This window comes from Alligator mississippiensis, chromosome 1, assembly GCF_030867095.1.
Source record: "Alligator mississippiensis isolate rAllMis1 chromosome 1, rAllMis1, whole genome shotgun sequence".
Classification (NCBI taxonomy): Eukaryota; Metazoa; Chordata; order Crocodylia; family Alligatoridae; genus Alligator; species Alligator mississippiensis.
Genome location: NC_081824.1, coordinates 441,332,502 through 441,353,522, shown reverse-complemented (window position 1 = coordinate 441,353,522; position 21,021 = coordinate 441,332,502). Strand labels below are relative to the sequence as shown.

General features: G+C 41.7%; 1 protein-coding gene across 1 annotated transcript; it reads right to left on the bottom strand.

Moving 5' to 3' along the window:
• Window positions 1-500: 500 nt before the first annotated feature.
• Window positions 501-10,472, bottom strand: LOC102567265 (stromelysin-1). Its single transcript, XM_006278480.3, has 10 exons — window positions 10,329-10,472; window positions 8,623-8,867; window positions 8,376-8,524; window positions 6,911-7,036; window positions 5,658-5,819; window positions 5,316-5,472; window positions 3,225-3,358; window positions 2,518-2,677; window positions 1,394-1,494; window positions 501-870 (listed from the first exon to the last, which is right to left on the bottom strand). Exons 1-10 carry the CDS (start codon window positions 10,431-10,433, stop codon window positions 770-772), a joined length of 1,440 nt encoding a protein of 479 aa, XP_006278542.1. The 5' UTR covers window positions 10,434-10,472; the 3' UTR covers window positions 501-769.
• Between the last annotated feature and the right edge of the window lie 10,549 nt (window positions 10,473-21,021).

Sequence of the window (21,021 nt, the reverse complement as noted above, 5' to 3'; positions counted from 1 at the left end):
AGTCAAACAACCAGTGGCAAATACAAGTGTCCAGTGCTAAAACAGAGACAATTCACGGTGCACAAATTAGAGAACCCTAACCCATACCCATAGGGATAAGACTACAATATTGTGTACAGTAGGAGCATTCTAATCCTAAAGATAAATTGAGGACTTAAAGGTAATACAAAGGGTAGAAACAACAATGCTTAAACACTAGGGTTTTGAATGATTAAAATAACAAAAATGTCTTGACCGGGTAAGTATGTTAAAAATAAATGGATGCAAACACATCCAGTGGAAAGGAAAGGTTTCTATTCTATTCTCTATTTGATTAGAAAAAAAAGTTTTTCCTCACTGTAACAACAATGGAGTTATGTTATTACCTTGATCAGTTTTAAGGATTTTTTAATTTAATCTTGCATCTCTGACTTTTGCAGGATCAGACACTAAATAAACTATTAATTCTTGAAAATATTAAACAAAGGCAATTATGTATCAAAAATATTTAATTTTTTGGCAAATAAATATACAATTGAGCAAATAAATGCAAAATGCCACTGCCCTATTTATTTATATGCATATACTCATCCACATGCTAAGTACTACATTTTCATTATTTACAGAACTATACATCATACAGAAGGTGTGGCTTGACTATTAAGCATAGGCTAAAATCAGAAAAAAACATGTTTGTACATTGTAGATATTAATAAATGAAGAGTCATCTCCATGATTCATTTACACTGTTGTTTCCTTTCTTCTATACATCACTGTAAATTTCCTATCCTTAACAGGAAAACCAGAAGTTGGTCTTCAAGACACGAGTAACTTTCTTGGCATTTGGGTCAAACTCAAATTGCTTTTTCCCGTGGAAGAAATAGTAGTAGTCTAGGAATAAAGCAAATTGAACAGGTAAATATTCACTTTTTTCCAACAAGTCTGAAAATTATTGAGTCACTTACTCAAGCAGCTTGCAGAACTACCTTATCTAAATAACACCATTTCTGACATGGATATATTTTCTTACTTTCTCAACACAGTAACATTGAATAGATTGGGACCAAGCTGTGATATCCTTCCTCACATTAGATAGTACCTTAGTTCACAAGTGGCCCCTTTAACTCAGTACAGTAGAAGGCAAAATTCCACAGAAGTAGGGACATCAACGTTTCTATCTTTAGAAACATATGCAGCATTTTCAAACTGATTTAATCATACCTTGAGAAGTAATTTTGTGCCTATTTTACAAATGCATAAACTGAAACATAGAATGTTTAAGTGGCTTTATCAAAGTCTCCTTAAATATAGAATTATCATTAAGCAGTTTTTGACTCTCAGTTCTGTGAAGCTCACCTAACCACATCTGAACATTTCTGAATTAATGCATCCTTGCTTGACAGTTTCTACTTACTTTTATTCTGGAAAGCAGCATCCACTTTTCCATTGATTCCTGGAAATTCATTTTTTATCAGTTTTGGTTTCTTGTCCATGGATTGTCTTCTTTCATCATAACTGAGAAAAAAATAGAAACAACATGAAAAAAATGTAGAACAAACTAAAGGGCAGCTAAACTAACACCAAAGCACAAAGAAGCTGCTACCTTTGAGCGAAGGTCATTTATCACTTAGATATCCTTATGCTAGTTTCTCAGATGATATACATTGGCACAACTCAATTGACTTCAGCAGAGCTTTACCAATTTACACCACCTCAGAATATAACCAAAGAATATTGAATACGTATATTTGACTCATGCTTCTTTTCAAATTAAGGTTATTTTTCTGCTTAATACTTAGGACATGAAGAAGTGAATAATCAGATTCTGAATAGGAATAAAAAGGATTTAGCAATGTTCACTACAAAAACATTTAACACCAAAAAAATTAAATCATGACTACTTATGTTCAAACAATGGCTTCAGTCAGATATTTTACAAACTATGAAACTAAGCAAAGAGTCAGAGCTCATCTATTATTGGCACAGAATACTGGTCCTCGCTTATATTAAGAAGAATTTCCAGCTGCTGAAAGTATATCTTCTCTGACACAAAGCTGAGCAGTTTTGCTTGCATTCAGTAGAGAAAATGATAACCAACCATTTACTCTATTTCATTGTAATACATGGAACAGTTTCTCAATGTACTGTAATAATGCAATAATTCTAATGATAATAATAGTAACTGGACAGAGGATTTGAGGGTAATAATTTGACTTTTTTTCACCACAAGAAAGGGTACTGCATAATTGCGAATTATTTGTTCTAAAAGGCGGAGTAAATTATTATGTATCTTTTCCCAAGTAAGTAAAATAATTTTAAGGAGTCTTTCTTTAAAAAAACCCGTCAACTACTTAATGGTTAAAATAACAGTGAAAAGAACTGCTCCATCTGTCTTTAAAGAATATTTAAAGAACTATTTCTGCACTGGCAATGGTGACAATCAGTTAACCAGCCTCTTACTAATGCATCCACAATCAATTTATGGTACAAGTTACTGGTAATGTGGTTTTGTTTTCTCCTACTCAAGAATCATCTCACCTCCAAATCTTGTTATCTACAAAGTAGTATATTTTTCTTTTATTTGCAAAATAAAGGGCTGCATCAATTTTTTTAATATCATTTGAGAGGCCCAGAGCATGGATTTTCTTGGGGTATCCAGGCAGCACGGCATCTCCTTTGACACTCCAGAATTCATTTCCTATCAAGAGAAGTTGATGAAAACATTTTATCATGTGCTTCTGTTGAGAACTATACACTATTTGTGCAGGGTATATTAATGAATAAATTCAGAGATCCATGAATGTACCCTGTAAAACACATTAACTCCTGTGGCTACTGTAAATTGAAAAATACCTTTAATTGTAATTTAAACACACTGTACAAAATTCACCTCCCCCCTGCAAAATAATTCTTCTTTATGTTAAGAATAAATGTGGGCTGTCATTTTGAATTTAGACCCAACAGCTTTCAGGAAGAAAGCACAGTATCATATTTCTATATGTCTTTGGGGAATTTAGCCAGATTGATATTCAGCGAATAAGTCATTCTGAGCCTACTTTTTGTCTCTGAGCATAATATTTGTTAAAAATATAATTGCAAAAGCTACCAATAAACTGGGTTGGATCAGTGCTCATGAACTCTCATTAAAAAAAAGAATGATCTTCAGTTTCCTTAATTATTTCTAAATCAGGTAAAATGGGCTGAGGACACATGTAAGGAGAAGTTAGAAAAATTCCGATTCTGACCTTTAAAAAGGAACGTCTCATCTTTATCAGTGATTTCATACGCAGCATCAATACCAGAGCTCAGCTGTGACCAGAATGAAGATATTACATTAAATTCAACTTGTTTGATTGCAGGATGTTTGCGCCAGAAGTACCTGATACAGACAAGAGTATTTACATATCAAGTCATGTCTTCATGCATCACACTGTACTCAGAGAGTATTGTATACCCTCACACACAAGAATTCCATGCCAAGAAATATGTCTTCTATGCATTTTCCTTTGCTTACTGATGTTTGAGTACCAAGGGGTAAAGTCTTCCTTAGCTACAGAGACCAGAAATGGTTACCCGGCAATGGTATTTTCATCTCATTACTTGAGATGAGGTAACCCAAACTGAACTGAATGTTCAGTAAGCGATTGCACTGTTGATTTATATAACAACACACTGATAGTTTCTATTTTGTTTTCAAATCTTTCCCTAAGGACCTGGCAGGGGAAACACCATGTATCTGTGTCCAAGAAGGCAGTATGCCTTAAGCCTCCAGGGAATAACTATTCTTCGGGCTTGGGCTAGTACCCATCAAGGTGTTGGGGCATAATGCCCATTTTATGGAAATGGGAGGCTTCTCCCTAGCTTGTTCCTGTGGCCATATGGCTGAGGGCAGGCAAAACTTGGGGGCATCTGGGCTTGGGCCTGCATGTAGGATGCCTGCCAAAAAACTTTGGAAATATCTGAAGCCCCTGGTGTGGGTGGAGAATGTTTGTCGGTTATAGGGCCACTTATGGTTCCGGACTGACTCATGGATTTAGACTTGATTTGGTTGATTTGGCTTGTAACATGAAAAATGTATTTAAAAAAAATTGTAGCATTCTTTTTACATTTTTTACCTTCGTTGCACGCTACACCAATGTTCTCAAAGAACTCTCTATATTGACTCCAAGATCTTTTCTTGAGTATTAATGCCTAATTCAGGGACCATCACTGTACCTAGGGTCCAAGTTATAGCCATTTTTTACCCATTACAGTACATAAAGGCTGTCTCTGTTCCAAAGGTCTTAGGCTCAGGTCCACAAACATATTTAAGGGCATTTATACACATGCTCTGGGAATGGGGGCAGGGTGTGAGGGGGGGAGGGGCTTTAATAAGAGTGGCTCTGAGAGCTGCTCTAATTAAAGTGCCCAAAGTATCACATGTATCAGCATCCTCGCACTGAAAAATGGCAGTAGTGGCACTTTATAGGGGTGTGAGAAATGGGCCATATTCTATTTGGATTCATTGATTCAGATCACTGTCCTGGTTTGATATGGCCTTAGACACAGCTTTAAATGTTTTTTCTACATACCTCGAAGTACCAGGCATGGCTCATGAATGCTGTGATGGTGGGGCAGATAGAGCATCCCACAGGAGTGTGGAGGGCTCCCCTGCATGCTCAGTGGCAAACCTGGAAGTGGATCAGCTGTGGGGAGACCCCAGGTGATCCCCCCAGGCACAGGAGGTACCAGTCACTGACACAGGGGAGGCATAGGGGGATCCCCCGTGCAATCCCCGGTGGACCTGGAAGTGGACCAGAAGGACCAGAAGTGTTTCTGGTCCACTTCCAGGTCTGCTGCTGAGCACTCTGGGGATGCCCCCCCACACTTCTGTGGGACTCTCCATCCACCCCACCATCTCAGCATTCATGAGCTGCCTGGTACGTTGAGCTATGTAGGAAAAATATTTAAAGCTGTGTCTATGTCCAAAATCATTGAATCTCTCCGAATCAATTTGGAGGGTCCTGATTCGATCCAGAGAGGTTAAAGGGTCTCCTGATTCAATTTGGATTCGGAGATTCGGCCACCGAATCAGGCCAAATTACCGTCAAATTGAATCAGCAACCAAAGCTTCACGTAGCCCTAGCACTTTAACTGAAGCTCATTGAACAAGTTATGTAGTTTGGAAGCAAGGTTGTGAACACACACCTGGAACTTCTTTTAACATAACACAAGGTACTATTTTGATTAATATTTAGGGCAAAACTCGGGATATTTCTTATTTTTCCATACTGCTATTGATAGAATAATTTAGTAAAGAAAAGAAAAGTAGAGTTGATTTGAGAGAACTTGCTTACTTGTCTTTAAAGAAAATTATTTCTCCACGGAAAGTGGTGACAGCATCCAAAGTCAACTCAGGGTTACATGCGTTTGGCACTGCAGGTTCTTTGGGACCAGTGGGTTCTCCAGGCCAATTAAATTCTGTATCATTTTCAATGGGATTAGATGACTTTCCTACAGGAAACAATTTAGAGAACAGTATAAAACTAGTAACTGATAAGATGGATTTCAAAAGACTTCAGTGGATGTACCATTCTTATTCAAGCAATATCTAATACATCTATTAAACACATATTCCAATGAGAGCTTTTCAGATTAGTGGAAGTCATAAACATTAAATAGTTAATATGTTTTATTACCATAGAGGTACTGAATGCCATTAATATCATCCTGATGGAGAGGGAATACTGCCAGGTCAGCCTTTCTGTAAATGGGGTACATCAATGCATCAGGATGTGTAGAATGGAACAGTCCCAGTGAATGGCCAAACTCATGAACAGCAACATGAAACAAGTTGATGCCTAACAAAATGTATAAAACAAGTTACATCTTTCTCAATTCCTACTTACAATAATAAAAGTATTGTACATACAATGCAAGTAATAGAGGCCTTTAGTGACTGCAGAATATGTCCACAATCAAAGAAGCTGACAACAAAACCAGATGCAGGGTGGGGGTCAGTTTACAATACAATGACAGTTAATCGTATTACAAAATGCAAAAAAAACCCCCACAACACCCCCCCCCCCAAATATCCCAGCAGTTGTAAGGCTCAATGCACCAATTGCAAGGAAAACTGCAAAAAGTCCTAAGTAAGTTGGTTTCTGACGTACAGAGGCCCCAGTGTTAATGGTAGCCATTGATTGCTTGGAACAGCAGACAATCATTCCACTTGCTTAGGTATTTTGTCTAGTCCGGACACATCTACATGTGATGCTACATTGGCATAGTGATTTGCTATGGCAATGTAGCAACCATGCGCGTCTACATGTGACCAGCAGCTACTTTGCCATAGTGGTGTGCTCCTTCCTTATAGCACACCAGTACGGAGAAATAGCAGCTAAAAATAAAGTGCACCCAGAGTACAATGCAGTATGGGCTGCTACTGCACCATGCTTTAGTACAGAAAAAGTTGTGCTAACCGGCATGAGTGGGGTAACTGGGGTCCTGGGTATCTAAATATTCTGGTTATCTAAGGCAGAGGTTTTTAAACTTTTAGAAACCTAAAAGGAGCCCGGGGGGGGGGGGGGGGAGGGATGGGGAAGGTGGTGGCAGCTGCACACAGAGCGGGGGCAGGGAGGGGGGTAGTAGTGGATAGCACAGGGTGGTGGGTGGTGATGGCAGATGTTACATGCAAGCTTTACTGCCCTCTACCCCACCACCCCCACCCTCCCCCTATGTCTGGATGGCTGGTTGAAAATTCTGGTTAATTGAGTATTCTGGATAGTAGAACGCCGGCTAACACAGGTTTTACCGTACTTCCTTTTCGAAGTCCTAAAGCACAGTGCCTAGTAATGTTGCTGTATGGGCATGTGTAGATGCGCCCACTTAGAAGTCAAACTTCAGGCAGTTAGTTGTGAAAACATTGGCCCAGGTGGGCTTACTCTCCTACCTTCTGATTTTAAGGTCCAGTCTTCCTCATCGTCAAAATGCGCATCTCCACCAATAGTTGAGCCAGGGGCAAAAGCATGAGCAAGAGTCCCACCAGGGCCATCAAAGGGAATAAAATCTTTGTGCTCTAAGGAAAGAGAAAGATACAATAACTAGCACAGTGGGCACAGGCAGCAAAATATATAATATTTAATAGTTTGTATGCCATGATTTTGCAGCCCCCTCTTCCACACAATTTTGACAAAATCTCAGTTTTTCAGGTGGAAAATGAGAAATATGTACCAACTCATGCTTGGTATAGCTGTGAAATGACCAGACTTTTATATATTGCTACCATGGGCAGGAGGGAGGGGGGAGTGGCAAGGTTTACTTATGCAATGTCTTTTTTTGTGGAAAAAGATAATATACAAAGGCTCCAAGCCTACGACTGGCTTAGCGAAGGCAGATTACTGTGCCTGCACAACACTGCAAAACCATGGCAGGAGCAAAGCTCCTAAATGTGAATCATTCAAAATAGAGCCCTTGGGTAAAATTTTCAAAAGCAATCCAGCAACTTCAGAGCATAAATCATCAATGCAGAAGGCTCAGGCATCCAGCTGCCTTGGCCACTTTTGAACATGTTACCCTGATCTTTTCATGAGTCATTTGTCCAGCATACATTGGGGACCATTAGAATAATAACTAATAAAATATTAAGGACTTCTTATAAAGTCATTTGTCAGCATGTAACACAAGTAGGAGGAGTGCTAAAATTGGAGGTGGACAGAAATTCAACTCCTGTCTTGGTGTGAGAAGAAAGAAAAATTAAAAATAATAAAGAGTGACATTACAACTTGTATTGATACTGTGGATCCAAAAATAAGAAATCTAAATAATCATATGATGCTTCATTGTTCCTTTAATCTCCCATATCTGTATTCTCCACTATTTTCTATTGCTGTTACCGACTGTATCATATCTAATTAGGATCCTACAGACTTTTATGGACATGATTAATTTTACTTGTATGAATATTGTTCAGGGTACCAGATTATCCTCTTCACTGTAAAATGCATGAGGCAGAGCTTTGGAGGGAGAATTCTTGAAGACTGGTCCATATATGGTACCATTACAAGATGGAATTTGCACCTAGCAGCAAAGCATTTCAACCCTGTCATTAACTTTAAGCACATTACTGGTCCCACATGCAGGTAAAGTTTTGCAAACTTGTAAATCCTATAGTCCCTGATTTGCCAAGATATATGACATAATAAACATGTCATATTAGACTCAGTCTCCTCATGCTACACACAACCTGTAAAATAAAGACATAAATATTTGCAGAATCCAGGCCTTAGATTTTAGGACAGAACTATGTTTTCTTTTGTGCTTGTGCAATGGACCTCATTGCAAATTATAATAAATAATGATGAATATTTTATCCATTTGCCACTAGAGATATTGAAGAGGATCATTTGGAGTTTTACCTCTGATTGCAAAGGAGATCATTATATCTGCAGCACCTTCATATGTCCTGATGAATTTCAATGGAGTTACACTGCTCCACACTTTAAATGCCTTTTTGACTGCTGCATCTACATCTTGTGGGGCCAGGTCTGGTGTGTAATTCAATATCCTTTAAAATATAATATCGAGAAAAAGATGGGTTCTTTCCAAAGGCTATCACCTATTTGGAGAAACTTATTGTCTCTAGTTTAAGATCTTTCTGGTTACCTGTATGTGAGAATGTTTTTCCCCCATTTTGGTTCTCCTGCAAAAGTGGAGAACTCAGCTATATCTGGGAACCCACATCGAGGTTTCCGTATTAAGTTCATGGTATGAGAATCCAGTTTTCCAGTCACCTCCAGACCCATGAATTGCTGCACTTTTTTGATTTTGTCGACCACAAGCCTATTGTTTTTCCATTTGGAAGCAGGCTCCCCATCCTTCTCACTGCTGTAGTAATTTTTCACATACTCCTAATGAAAAAAGATATATTTAAGGAGACTAGGCCATTTTAGATCTTGCAAAATTATATTAGATGTGTTTAGTGTTAAAAAATCAAATACATTATTACATATTATAAAACAATGTAATATAAAATATGTACCATATTACAATATTATTTCTAACTTGCTGCTTGTTGTCTCTGTGCTGTTACAATTTATATTGTTTAGAGCTTTATATAATGGAATGTGGTAATATTTTGCAGTCATATTTTCTACTGATGGGGTGTGTCTACACAAGAGGGTGTGTCTACACAAGATGCTTACTTTGTATTAGCCTAATAACACTGTGCAATAAAACCCATGCTAATAGCTAATAGCCATGCTAATAGCCTACTGCACAGTGTTATTAGACTAATACTCAGTAAGTGTCACAAAAATTGTGTGTTGGCACTACTTCATTAAGCAAGTACAAAACACAATGTGCAGTAACTAAGGCACATTAATGAATGTGAAGGCACGCTCATGATAACTTAATATGATTATACTTATAATGTTATACCTACAATGATTATCTCAGTTTCACAACCAACTTAGAATGCATTCAAAATAAAGATACATTCAAAATAATATAACATGATGGTAAGCTGTTTTTGCTTTCCACGTGGCATTTAAAGACAGGCAATAAATGAAGTTGTCTGAAGAACCTAGCTTATTACAAACTTCAGTAGTATTATGACATTTTACCATGCATTGTATGTGCTAACCATTTACTGTGTAATACATAATAATTCAGACAAAATAAAATCATGATTTGACAGTGATACAAGATACAGGAAACCCTCGGTATTTGTGGGTTCAGCATTTGCGGTTTCAAATATTCGCAAATGCCGAGCCCACATTTTAAGTGCACTTTAAACACTTCCTCGGGAGCTCCACGCTTGCTGCTGCCATACTAACTTTCTTGACAAATAATCTTATGCAAACCAACAGCATTACTCATGGATAAACTTATTCTCATGTTTAAACATCTGCAGCATCAGGTTCAAAATTAGAATAGCATAATTTCTAATTGCTTTTGAAAAATATTGAAACCAAAATAAAAGTAAGAACCTTCCTTAAAGATTTCTAAGTTTATGCAGTTAATTATCTTTCAGAACTATCTGGAGCTATCCATAGCAAAATAGCAATTTTTTCAAACATTTGAAACCTGAGGAACTATTCAGGAAAATGATACCAATAATATGCTCCCTTCCAGCGCATGATACTGCAAGGTGATATAAGGAACATAGGAAGGGGTGATTCCTAGTTTTACACCCATCCAGGTTTTACACACCTGTAATTTGGAAAAAGCTGCACTAGACTATCCTCCTTGCCGAAAGCTAGAGGGTCATATCCTCAGCTGTTGTAAACCAGTGTAAGCCCATTAACTTCCTGAGCCTTAGATGATTTATACCAACTGAGACTCTGGTCTTCAGTGTCTACAGTCATTACCTTAAACAGCTTCATATTTTCTTCTTCTTTCTTCTTTTCTATATCTACAGGAAAAGCATAAGAAAATACAGCATATGCTAACAGCAGAACTGGAAGGCTCTTCATTCTAACTTTCCCTTTTCTGGCTTGCGTTGAAGTAGCTCGCAGTCTTCACCTACCGTATACCTCTATGGCTCACCTCTCTTAGCTTATATAGTTTTTGGGTGCTTCATAGTGTTACTTGTAACATGACTCACAGGTTAAAGCAGCCTCCAGGTAGCAACAGTATATATGCAAAACAATAGTTTTGTTGAAAAAAAGTTTGGCAGTACCATTCTTCTTCTCTCAGCAGTTTCGCAAGCTTCAAATGTGATTAATGCCCAGGAAATATGTCAATATTTCTTTCTCATAAACTCACTTCCCTTTTTGTTAAGAAAAGTAGTATTTTAACTATTTTAAAAACCACAGTCTTATCTTTGAAATATTTATTCATCAGAATAGTCCCAATGAATTGAATTGAACTACTCAGGCATTATTTGCAGAATTGTGGCCTATAAGAAAAACAAATGAAACTTTGTCAGGTTCCAACATTACTATGGGCAACTGAGTGAGGCAAGCACTTTATACTATACCATAAATTTGGGGAGGAATCTTATTTTTAATATGCTGTAATAACCTGTTGACTTTATTGTGGACTGGTACTGCAAGACACCGAGAAAGCTAAGTACTTCAGGTCTACTTTGAAGTAGTGTGACCATTTGCATTATTTCCATAGCTATAATAAGACCCTCATAATTGTTACAAGTGCAAATGCCTATTTGTGCCCTCTTCTCCTGCCTGTTCCAAAAGGAAATTAAAATGCAGTTCTTAGTTCTGGTCAAGCTAAACTCAGTGCATCAATTGGGAGTGTTCTAAAAGTGTATGTGCTGCTTTTGAGTCAACTGGATTCTGGGATATCTGGGGAACAAAACGGACCCTAAAAGGAGCAGAACAGCCCCTAAAGCCTGTTCTACCTCTCACTGGGTGTGTCTACATGAGCTGTTTACTGCCCAGTATGTAGCAAAACCCCCAGTTTTTCTTTTTTTTCTTTTAAAATGCATTCCCTCCCCTTCCCAACCATTTCTGACTTTTCTTTCCCTCTCTATTCCCTATAGATAAGTTTAAGTGAGCTAAGACATAGGATAAGCTTCAGTATTTTATTTTGGTAGCAAGTTGTATTTGTTTTGTTTTTTCTCCTCCTTTATATTGTATAATTATTATGTTTATATTGATTTTTACTGTTCTGTATTAATGTTTTACTGGTACAATATGATTTTGGCCTACATATGTAAGTTAGCATAAGTCAAGTCAAGTTTCCATTTTGTCAAGTCTCCATCCTGTCCCCAGGCCCGGTTGTGTAACCCATGACTCACACCTACCCGCCCTGTGTAACTTGGTTCCTGAATGAATGGGGATGAATGAGAGTGCTTGAGAGACAATGGCAGTAGGTCTAAAAATAGCTCCCTCTGAATGATCAAGCCATCAACACCAATACCTGGACCAAGGATCCAGGCCTTGGAACCACACAGAAATAAAAGATGAGGCAACCCACCATTGTGCCAAGGCTGCACATGCTCAGTAAGAACACCTGGAGCCCTCTAGGACAGGACTGACATTGCCTGGTCATGCGCTCCCTATAGGAGATCAGAGGTAGTCTGCCCCATAAAAAGGGGTAATGAAGACTGACTCCTTGGGAGGCCCTCTCCATCTGGACCAGCACCATGCCACACCACCTATCCACCCAGAGGCCCTGCTGGTGACCCCGCTCTGGACAACACCTACTGGACAAGGACCCCTTTCCAGCCTGGATAAGTAGCTATCACCCCCCACCCTCTCTTCAACCAAGGACTTGGACTCACTGCCTGGACTCCAACCCTTCCACTGAGTCTCTTTCTCCTGCTGCCATTGTGAGTGTGTGCATGTATGTGTGTGTGTGCATGTGCGTGTGTGTGTGTGAACCAATAACTTCATGGGGCTGTGTAGTGTGTTGTCTGTTTAATAAACCTGTTATTTTGAAACCCTGAGTTGGGTTTTTGTCTGTTTCCTGACTATTTCCTACTTGCCACCACTTATCTGCCCCCCCGTCTCTAAGCTGTCAGTCTGTTTCCAGCCCCAAGCTCCCAGGTTTCTGCCTCTCTCCATCTTTCCTGGCTGTCTCCTCCTTGCCACCACTTATCTGCCCTCCCCCCCACAATATCTCAGCTGTCTGCCTTAGTTTCCAGCCCCAGTCTACCTTAAGTAAACCCAAGCCTCAGTTCCTCAGCCAGCTTCTCTCTTGTCCACTGGTTCTAATCTCAGTTCTGGTAACTCTCACTCCCTACACTTTAACTCTCGCTCTCTCTCACATTAACCTTCCCTCAAGTATCCCAGGTACCCCAAGCGCACACATACATACCATGCCATTCAAGTTAGGAACTTACCTATGTGTAGGTGGGTTGTATGTGTGTGAACTGGTGAGTGTGTGTGTGTATATATATGTCATTGTGTGCATGATATATGAATTAGTGATCTGTGTATGTGTACTGAGTGTGCGGGTATGGACAATTGATTTTTGTCTAACTTTTGGGTTGTACAGTGTATGTGCTTGAATTGGTGATAGGTGTGCATGTGCCTAAGCTAGTTTTGATGTGTATGTGCCTGAGCTGGTAGTGTGTATATGTATGTGTGTGTATGCACCTAATTGATTTGTGTGTTTGGATATGTGCAATTGTGTCCCACCCTCCAGTCTAACAGTGCAATATTGAGATCCTGAGATTTGGCTTGACCCCACAGGGCAACAAGTAGACTAATTAACAGTGCAGTAAATGCCTTGGCATCCACACATGCACCCATATTAGACTGGAGTAAACTAATTTACTCCACAGGAGGATAGTATTTGTAAATACAAGTACTACCCAGCTGCAGAGTTTTTTAATTTACAATAGCACACATGTAGATACTGCCCCAGCTGGCTGGGGCATGAGGGTACTTCAGTGCATGGGGTGCCTGCTGGCTAGCCCCACACTGGAGCCCTCTTGTGCCTCAGCCAGCCCCCTGCAGCATGTTAAGCTGTGGAGGGCAGTCCCAGGCTGGCAGGCTGACTCCCCCAGTGCTCCGCTAGCCAGGGCTCTTCTGACCTGGCTCAATGTGCTGTGACCCTGGGCGCATGTGAAGGCATGGCACCCAGAATCAATAAACTCTGGAACAACAAGTTCTGGAGTTTATTTATTCACATTAATATGCATGTGTAGACACACCCACTATCTTGCCACATGGGAGAGAATGACCCCTATAAGCTGTGGCCCCACCCTTAACACTTGTTTATACTAGAGATTTCTGCTGCTAGTGCAAGTCCCTCCTCACCAGAAGCACAGCAGATGATTCCTACATTGTCAGTTCTACCTACTTTTGGCACAATTTGTCCTGGCAGAACCAGAATAAAAGAGCCACAATGGAGCCCAGAATCAGGGCCTACCACTTTTGTTTTGGGTAATATTTCCCTTTCTCTTATTAGGATGCTTCATTTTGAGTATGGACCAATCAGGATCATTAACCTGGACACTGACTACAAGGTCTTAATGAAATGATGATCTCCAGCTCTTTACTGCTGCTTCCATTCAAGGAGTCTCTCAAGATCATCTCTATGACCTGCATACCTGCTCTTGGAATACAGTGAAGAAGCAAAGGGTTTTTTGGTGATATTTTTATTGGACAAACTCTATAGTTTGGAGGGATGTTGGAGAAGCTTTCAGGCACAAAACCCATTGTCATTTTAAGGTGAAGATTCCTCTTTCACTTCATTCTCCATTGCAAGTGGCACAGGCTGTCGTGGGGACAAGCCAGAAGGGGCTTCATCAAAAAGATACTGAGAAATGGCAAATACATTTCTGAAAGGAGAGGTATACATTTATTAGATTACACTTTCTGATTTGTTTCCCTCTAGAGCATATCTATGGAAGCTGACAGAAAGGAGTCTCAGCAGTTAGACAGCAGGGCAAAGTTCTGGGCATCAGCCTTTGCTCTGTGGATGGTTGTATGGCTAGCAGGTGCACCTATAGGAAAATAATTCAGAAGACAAGCATTTTCACAGAACAGAAGGGTGCCATTAGGTCTGAGAAATGAAGGGAACTCTTGCGATTGGTGCACTTTGAATGGCCAAATGTCAAGTTGGTAGCACTCTGAAGGGGTGAAGCTGAGAGGTGAGTGATGAAGAACCTGAAAAGGAAAATCCAGTCACTTAGTGGAGTGTTTTCATGTGTAGTTGTCTCTTTTGGCATGTCCATGTATTCTACTCTATGTAAGTAGCTTCTCATACTATGTAGAATTTCAGCACCTTTTCCCATGCCTTCCCTATTTTGACTAATCTTTATCTGCATCACACAGCCCTGATGATGCTAGAGGAAGTATTAAGACTCACTCTCTGGATTATAAGACATGACCTAAGCTTCCTCGAAGTGACCATTCACAGAGAAAGTTTTACTGAGATGTTTATTTCCTTGCTTGGCAGGACTTGGGAACATGGCTTCAACCTTTATTATTTTTTTTTTCTTTTTTGAAGTTCTTGGCCAGGGGCAGGCAATTGTTTTGGGCAGAGGGCCGCTTACTAAGTTTTGGCAAGCTGTCAAGGGCCACATGACAGGCAGCCAAGGGCAGATAAATATTAATTTTCAAAAAATTTTAGGGGCCCTGCGGGCCGGATAGAATGGCCTGGTGGACCACATTCAGGCCCCGGGCCGCATTTTGCCCACCCCTGTTCTTGACACTATCCTTTTGCTGCTCTACAACCATTAGTTTACTATCTTTGTGCTTAATCCACTATAGAAGCTTTCATAAGCCAGAGAGAGGTTCCATAAAGCTTTATCTCTGAGGTGACTCTGCTTTGCTGTGATGTCCATATGGAGAGCTTTTGTTTCCAGATAAGAGAAGTTGACTTACTGACTGATATACTGGCCAAATCTTTCAGGAATATCTAAATTTGTCAGGTACCTCATCCTTGCCCCTTGCTAGAACCATTTTGAAGTCTGCACCTAGTAATCCCAGAAACATTTCCCTGCCAGAGTGGAGGATAGCATTGTAAATTGGGCATAATGTTCAGGAAAAATCTGAAATTCTGGCCTTTTCAAATCTATTCATGCACATTCCAGGTAGCATATTTAAATACCTTTTAACATTGTACACTTTTAAACTTTGGTATAGAAAGGAGGAAGGTAAGGGTGGGGGAGTTGCACAGGGTTGCCTTAAGATGCTTTGTTCTGAAACTGCCAAGAATGTAGCATGAATCTCATGACACCACAGCCCCAAGGTGTCTCTTCATGCACCCAGCCCTGTTCCGGCCACAGTGTACTCTGGCAGCTAGTTTGTAGCTACAGGCTGATGTACTTTAGTGCAGATTCACAGGGAGAGAACTGCTGAGTATCAAACTACAATGTTGATCTGTGCCTAACAAAGATATTTTGGCATCTCCTTCCTGGCTGTATTGCAAACCCTGAGGCCAATCTGGGTAAACACAGAACCATATGCATCATGTTGTTGAGGATGACGGCAGTGAAGGGAGTGGCAGTGCCCTAGTTCTTACTTCAGCTTGATAGAGATCTAGGGTAGACAGGATAGTCTGTTTAGTGGCAAGGTCCATTTGTGCCCTGTGGGGTGTTCCTATTTGCCTTTCCTTTTAGTCCAGAATGGATGTTCCTCCTCGCAGCTTGTGCTACAAGAACATCCACTATTTCAGTAAAGACCCTGTTTCCACTAACACTCTTCTGAGACAGGTTTGTTTTATTTCAGGTTTCCTGGGGCATTTGCATCCATCTGGAAAGACATGTATTTCCAAATACTTTTCCTCATTGTAGGAGTCCTCTGAAAATTCTTCTCACAATTAGACCAGAGGAAATCATTCTTTCCTCTAGCACAGCGGTTTCTGATACCAGCACTGACTTTTCTTCCCTAGGAACCTTATGAAATTTGTTTCTTCTTCATCTGAAGATCGACATGTTAGCTATTTCTGGATATTGGACAAAAGTGACCAGCCATCTAAATCTGTAACGTATGCACATTTTTCATATTAATATGTAAGGTTACACATTTTCACAGCCTGGGTACAGCCAGGACTCTGTCCACCTCAGTGAAGTCATTAGGAGGTTTGCACGTGAGTTTCAATTCAGTGATCAGGATTGGACTCAGCCTACATAGGCAGGATTTTCAGAAGTGCCTTTTGATTTTGGGTGCCTCATCCCTGAGTGTCCTGCTCAGACACCGTAAAAGGGCCTGAGGCTCACAGAGTGTGTCCTCACCAGTCTATCAAGAACAGTTTCCTCCTGTGGGTGACACAGAACTGTCCTATTCCAAGAACCAGCAGTGAGCTGTCAAACACTCATCCTGACATAATTCTCCCATTTCTTCTGGGCACAGAATTTGAGCAGTGTTTGCTTGTGTTTCTGGCCCGTCTCAATGCCAGTCTCTGTTGCATCTGTGGCTACTCTTTGCCAGGAATGTCCTTATTTTTCCCAAAGTGTAGGAAACAGTTTTTAACAGCTAAACTTTAAGTTATTAATAAAACCAGAACTAAGTAGAGCTGGAAAATTCATGTTATTATATATTATCAATCATTATATCTTACCAATCATGCAGAATTTGCTGCTGCAGCTTCCATTTCACTGGAACTGTGAGTTGTGACTTAAGCAATGAGGCAGCACTTTGCTGTTGGACACTTTTCTCACAGTTTTCCAGCCCTGTTTCACTAAGCTAACCAAACATATTCATTGCATTGGTTTGAATTCTTACAATGGCAAGCTGTTTCTTTGAAAAAATAATCAGAAAAGGGTCATTTGTAGGGAACATATGATGTCAAACCCAGCAATTCATGATTGACAATGATTATAAGGGCAACTAGTCAGCAATTTCCTTGGCAACCAGTCTCAGCATTGTGAAGAAATGCTCTTCTCTACGATCCCTCTTCTTCAATTAAAATCATCAACCACATCCTGGAATCCAAAATACCAGCATCTTAAAAGTCCTTAGGAGCCTGAAGATGTAGAGAGGAGGCAGGTGTGATTCTTAAAAACTACACAGGCACTTAATTTCCATTGAAATCTAAAAGAACTTGGCATTTCGGTTCTCTGAAAAATCTTACTCAAAGCTAAATTCACAAGAGACTGAGCTGCTTGAATTCTTGCATGTATCTAAATCCAACATGTGCCATTAGCACTCACAAGACTCTTGCCTAATTCTGTAGGTGCCTAAACTCCTTATCACTCAAGTTTCCCCTGGAAAAAGTCCCATAATTGCGTAAGTTTCTGCTTCAGGACATGTTCACAACTGCCTTATTGGCTGTGCTGAGCCAGTCAACACCTTTCTCATGTCTGAGTCCCATTGGGATTCACCTACCTCAGTTTCCGGGCCTGATCCAATAGCTATGTTCAGAGCTCAGCTAACAGCACATAGGACACAGAGAAGACTAGGTACTGGTGGGCCACACTTTGTATCAAATTTCTGAGCAATTATAGCACAAATCTAGGATTTGAAACAGTCAACTTCAAATCTCGCCTCAGCCTGATTGGATTTGAATCGTGCATTCCATAAGAGTGCTCTAGTCACTATGTTATAGTCACTGCCTCTCTCTGCTCTGATGAACATTTAAACATCCTAGACAACGAAAAATTTCTGCTGGAGGGTCTTAGAGAATCCAGCCCATATCTGCTGCTTAGGGCACTCTACCTGGAAATAAGAGATGGAAATCAAATCCCGTTACAGAGGTTAGCTTTGAATCCTGATCCTCTGCACTCCAGGTGAGTGCCCTGGCCTAACCAACGAACTAGTGGGTAATAACCAGGGACCCGTGTTTTCTGTTTCCTGTGGAAAAGCTTGAATTTTCCCCTTTAAAGTAGAACAATATGGATTTTCCCCTTTGAAGTGGGAAACAGTGGGTTTCCCCTTTTGCAAACAGCTCTCCTCAGGCTGTCAGAGATCTAGCCAACAATGAGTTGTTTGCAAAAAGGATGAGAAACCCTAAGCCCTTTCCAGAGGAGCAGGGAGAGGGGGTGAGGGTGGAGGTGAGGGCAGGGCCTGGGAACCTGAGGCCACCCAAGGCTGGCTCAGACTCACTTTGTCTCCTGCAGCCTTTGGGATAAATAGGGCCTGGAGGACTGAGGGGACAGGGGAGCTGGGGCCTGATGTTCACCTGCGGAAGGGTCTCCTAATTAATTAAGAATGGAAGGTGTTAGGCCTCCTCTAGTGTTTCTAAGGTCAGGGGATACATTTTAAAAGGTAAACAGCAATAAGTATTAGGGCTGTGTGAATCTTCAATAGCCGATTCAATTTGGAGGAGATTTGGCCTGATTTGGTGGCCGAATCTCCAAATCCGAATCAAATCGGGAGTCCCATTAAAAAGGTCCTAGTTGAATCGGAAGCCTCCAAATCAATTTGGAGAGATTCGGAGAAATTTGGAGATTTGGAAGGCTTGCAGCAAACAGAAACTGAGAAGAGGAAGGGAGATCGGGTGATCTTCCCTACAAGCAGTCCTCGACTTACGACGGTTTGAGTTACGACAGACGACACTTATGACCTTTGTAAATTGCAACCCTGTTTCCAGGTTCTGACGGGGGTTTCAACTTTCCCTCCCTTGCTGTGGGGACACTGATCTGCCCCCCTACTCCTTACCTTCCCCCTCTGCCCACCACAATAGACTTACCAGCTGGAAGCCGCTGCGTCCAGCATTGTCAAGGACTGCCTATATAGTCTATGACCGAATCTCCAAATCAGTGTTGAATCTCTGAATCTGAATTGGCCGAATTGAATTGGAACAGTGATTCAAATCACTGAATCTAATCACTGGCCCTCCAAATTGGCCAAACCCTATCCATAACAAATAATTGCTGCTTCACACAGGCCTAAGTGGTAGCCTCTCTCCCTCTATGTCTGCCCACACTCACACTTCACACTACTATTCACCACTTACTTATACACCATAGCTCCAATAGACATGACCACACTTACGCATGCCACTTACCACTCAAATATACACACATGCACCAAACACACACCAAGGCATTTACTCATGCTGGTTTTACCCATACCACCTCACTCCACCTGTCAGTCATCCAGCTGACCAATCACTTTACAGAACTGCATGTCCATCAATTGTCAATCATTCCACTGGCCATTCAGGTATCCAGTCACATCAGGTGAGCTCTTCTACAGTGATAATGTTTTGTGCCAAAACCTGGTTACATAATTAGCAGTAACTGCACATCTGGTAAGTAGGTCATAGCGTCGTCAAGGTCAGAAGTTTAAGGGTTCCAGAGACTTCTAAACTCTAGCCATCCTATGCATGCATGGACAAGGCCAGGGCCCACTGCTAACACTGGATGCAGGCGGCAGCTGGGGACCCCTCCAACAGGGCTGGGGGGGGGGGCAGGGGGTTTGGTCAGGAATGAAGGGGCCAGAAATTTCCTCATTCCTGTGTGGCCCCTGGGCCTGATTTTGTGGGTTTTGGGACCTGCTGTTGATTGGCCCTGAAGGGAAGGACGGGGGGAAGGGAAGCTTGGTGACAGGCAGAGAAGCGGGATGGAGGAGAGGAGTGAGAGAAAGAGGAGGGGGGGAAATGGGGAGAGGATGCAGCAGGGGCCACCCACAGGATCAGGCAGTATATGCCCTAGCCACCTCTTAGCCCCCACCAAGCAGAGACCACTGTCACCCACCCACTGCTCCTGTGTGAGTCCCCATCCTGCTGCAGTCCCCACCCCACTACCCGTGTCCCACTGCTCCTCGGATCTCACTGGCCAGATGGTTCCAGATGGTGGCGGTGGGTACATCAAAGTGCTCAGGGCTGGTAGTGCCCAGGCTGAGCTGGGATAGTGTGGCATGTCCCGGTAGAGTTGCTCTGGGATCTACAGTAGGGACAGGTGGTGGTGGTCCTGGGCAGAGTGCAAGGGCTGGCTAGAGCCAAAATGAGCCTGCAGTCCTCAGGGGCAGCCCCAATCTGCTGGGGCACACTAAGCTGCACCTGCTTCGACCATAAGGAACCATTTGTTTAGTGAGCACCCAGGAGCAGGGACTAAAATGGCCTGGGGACTTGTGTGGGGGCAGCAAGTGGGTGGCAGTGGTCCCTACTCCACGGGGGCTAAAAGGCACCGGGGGCATACCCCGCCGCCCCATGGATAGCCCCTGCTGTATCCCCCCCACCCCACCCCACCCCACTCCCCTTCCCTCTTCCCCTCCTCCTTCTTCTTCCCTTCCTCCCCCTCCCCTTCTTTCTCTGGCCTTCCTTGCCTGCTGCCAGGCTCCCTTGGCCAGGGTTCAGCAGAGTGCATGACACACAAGGGCACTGGCAGGGCTGGGGGGAATGTGGCTTGAGAGTGAAGAACAATGGCATGCTCTTCCACTAATCAGGCCATCCTTTTTTCTTTTTTCTTATCTGGTAATCTTGCTTTTCTCCCAGTTCACAGCCAAACTCCATTTCACCAAGCAAATTGTTTTTATTTGCCCACGGAGTTTTACCCAAATTATAGCTCCATTAGTTACCATATTTACCCAGCGCCAAGATGACTATAAATTTAAGATGCCCCCTGCCTCCAATAATTCTATTCTAGACATGGAAACAGGGGAAGCTCCAGGCTGGGCCAGGTCAGGGCTGGAGGGGCTGGATCAGAAACAGAAGGTAAGGGGGAAAGGAGCAAGATAGGTGAAGGGGGGCAGACATCAG

Excerpts from the sequence above, each read along its gene's own strand:
- LOC102567265 (XM_006278480.3), bottom strand. The coding sequence starts at position 10,433 with ATGAAGAGCCTTCCAGTTCTGCTGTTAGCATATGCTGTATTTTCTTAT. Across the intron at positions 5,820-6,910 it reads CTGGACCTTAAAATCAGAAG|GCATCAACTTGTTTCATGTT; the intron begins GTAGGAGAGTAA and ends ACATTTTGTTAG. Across the intron at positions 5,473-5,657 it reads TGGCATTCAGTACCTCTATG|GAAAGTCATCTAATCCCATT; the intron begins GTAATAAAACAT and ends TGTTTCCTGTAG.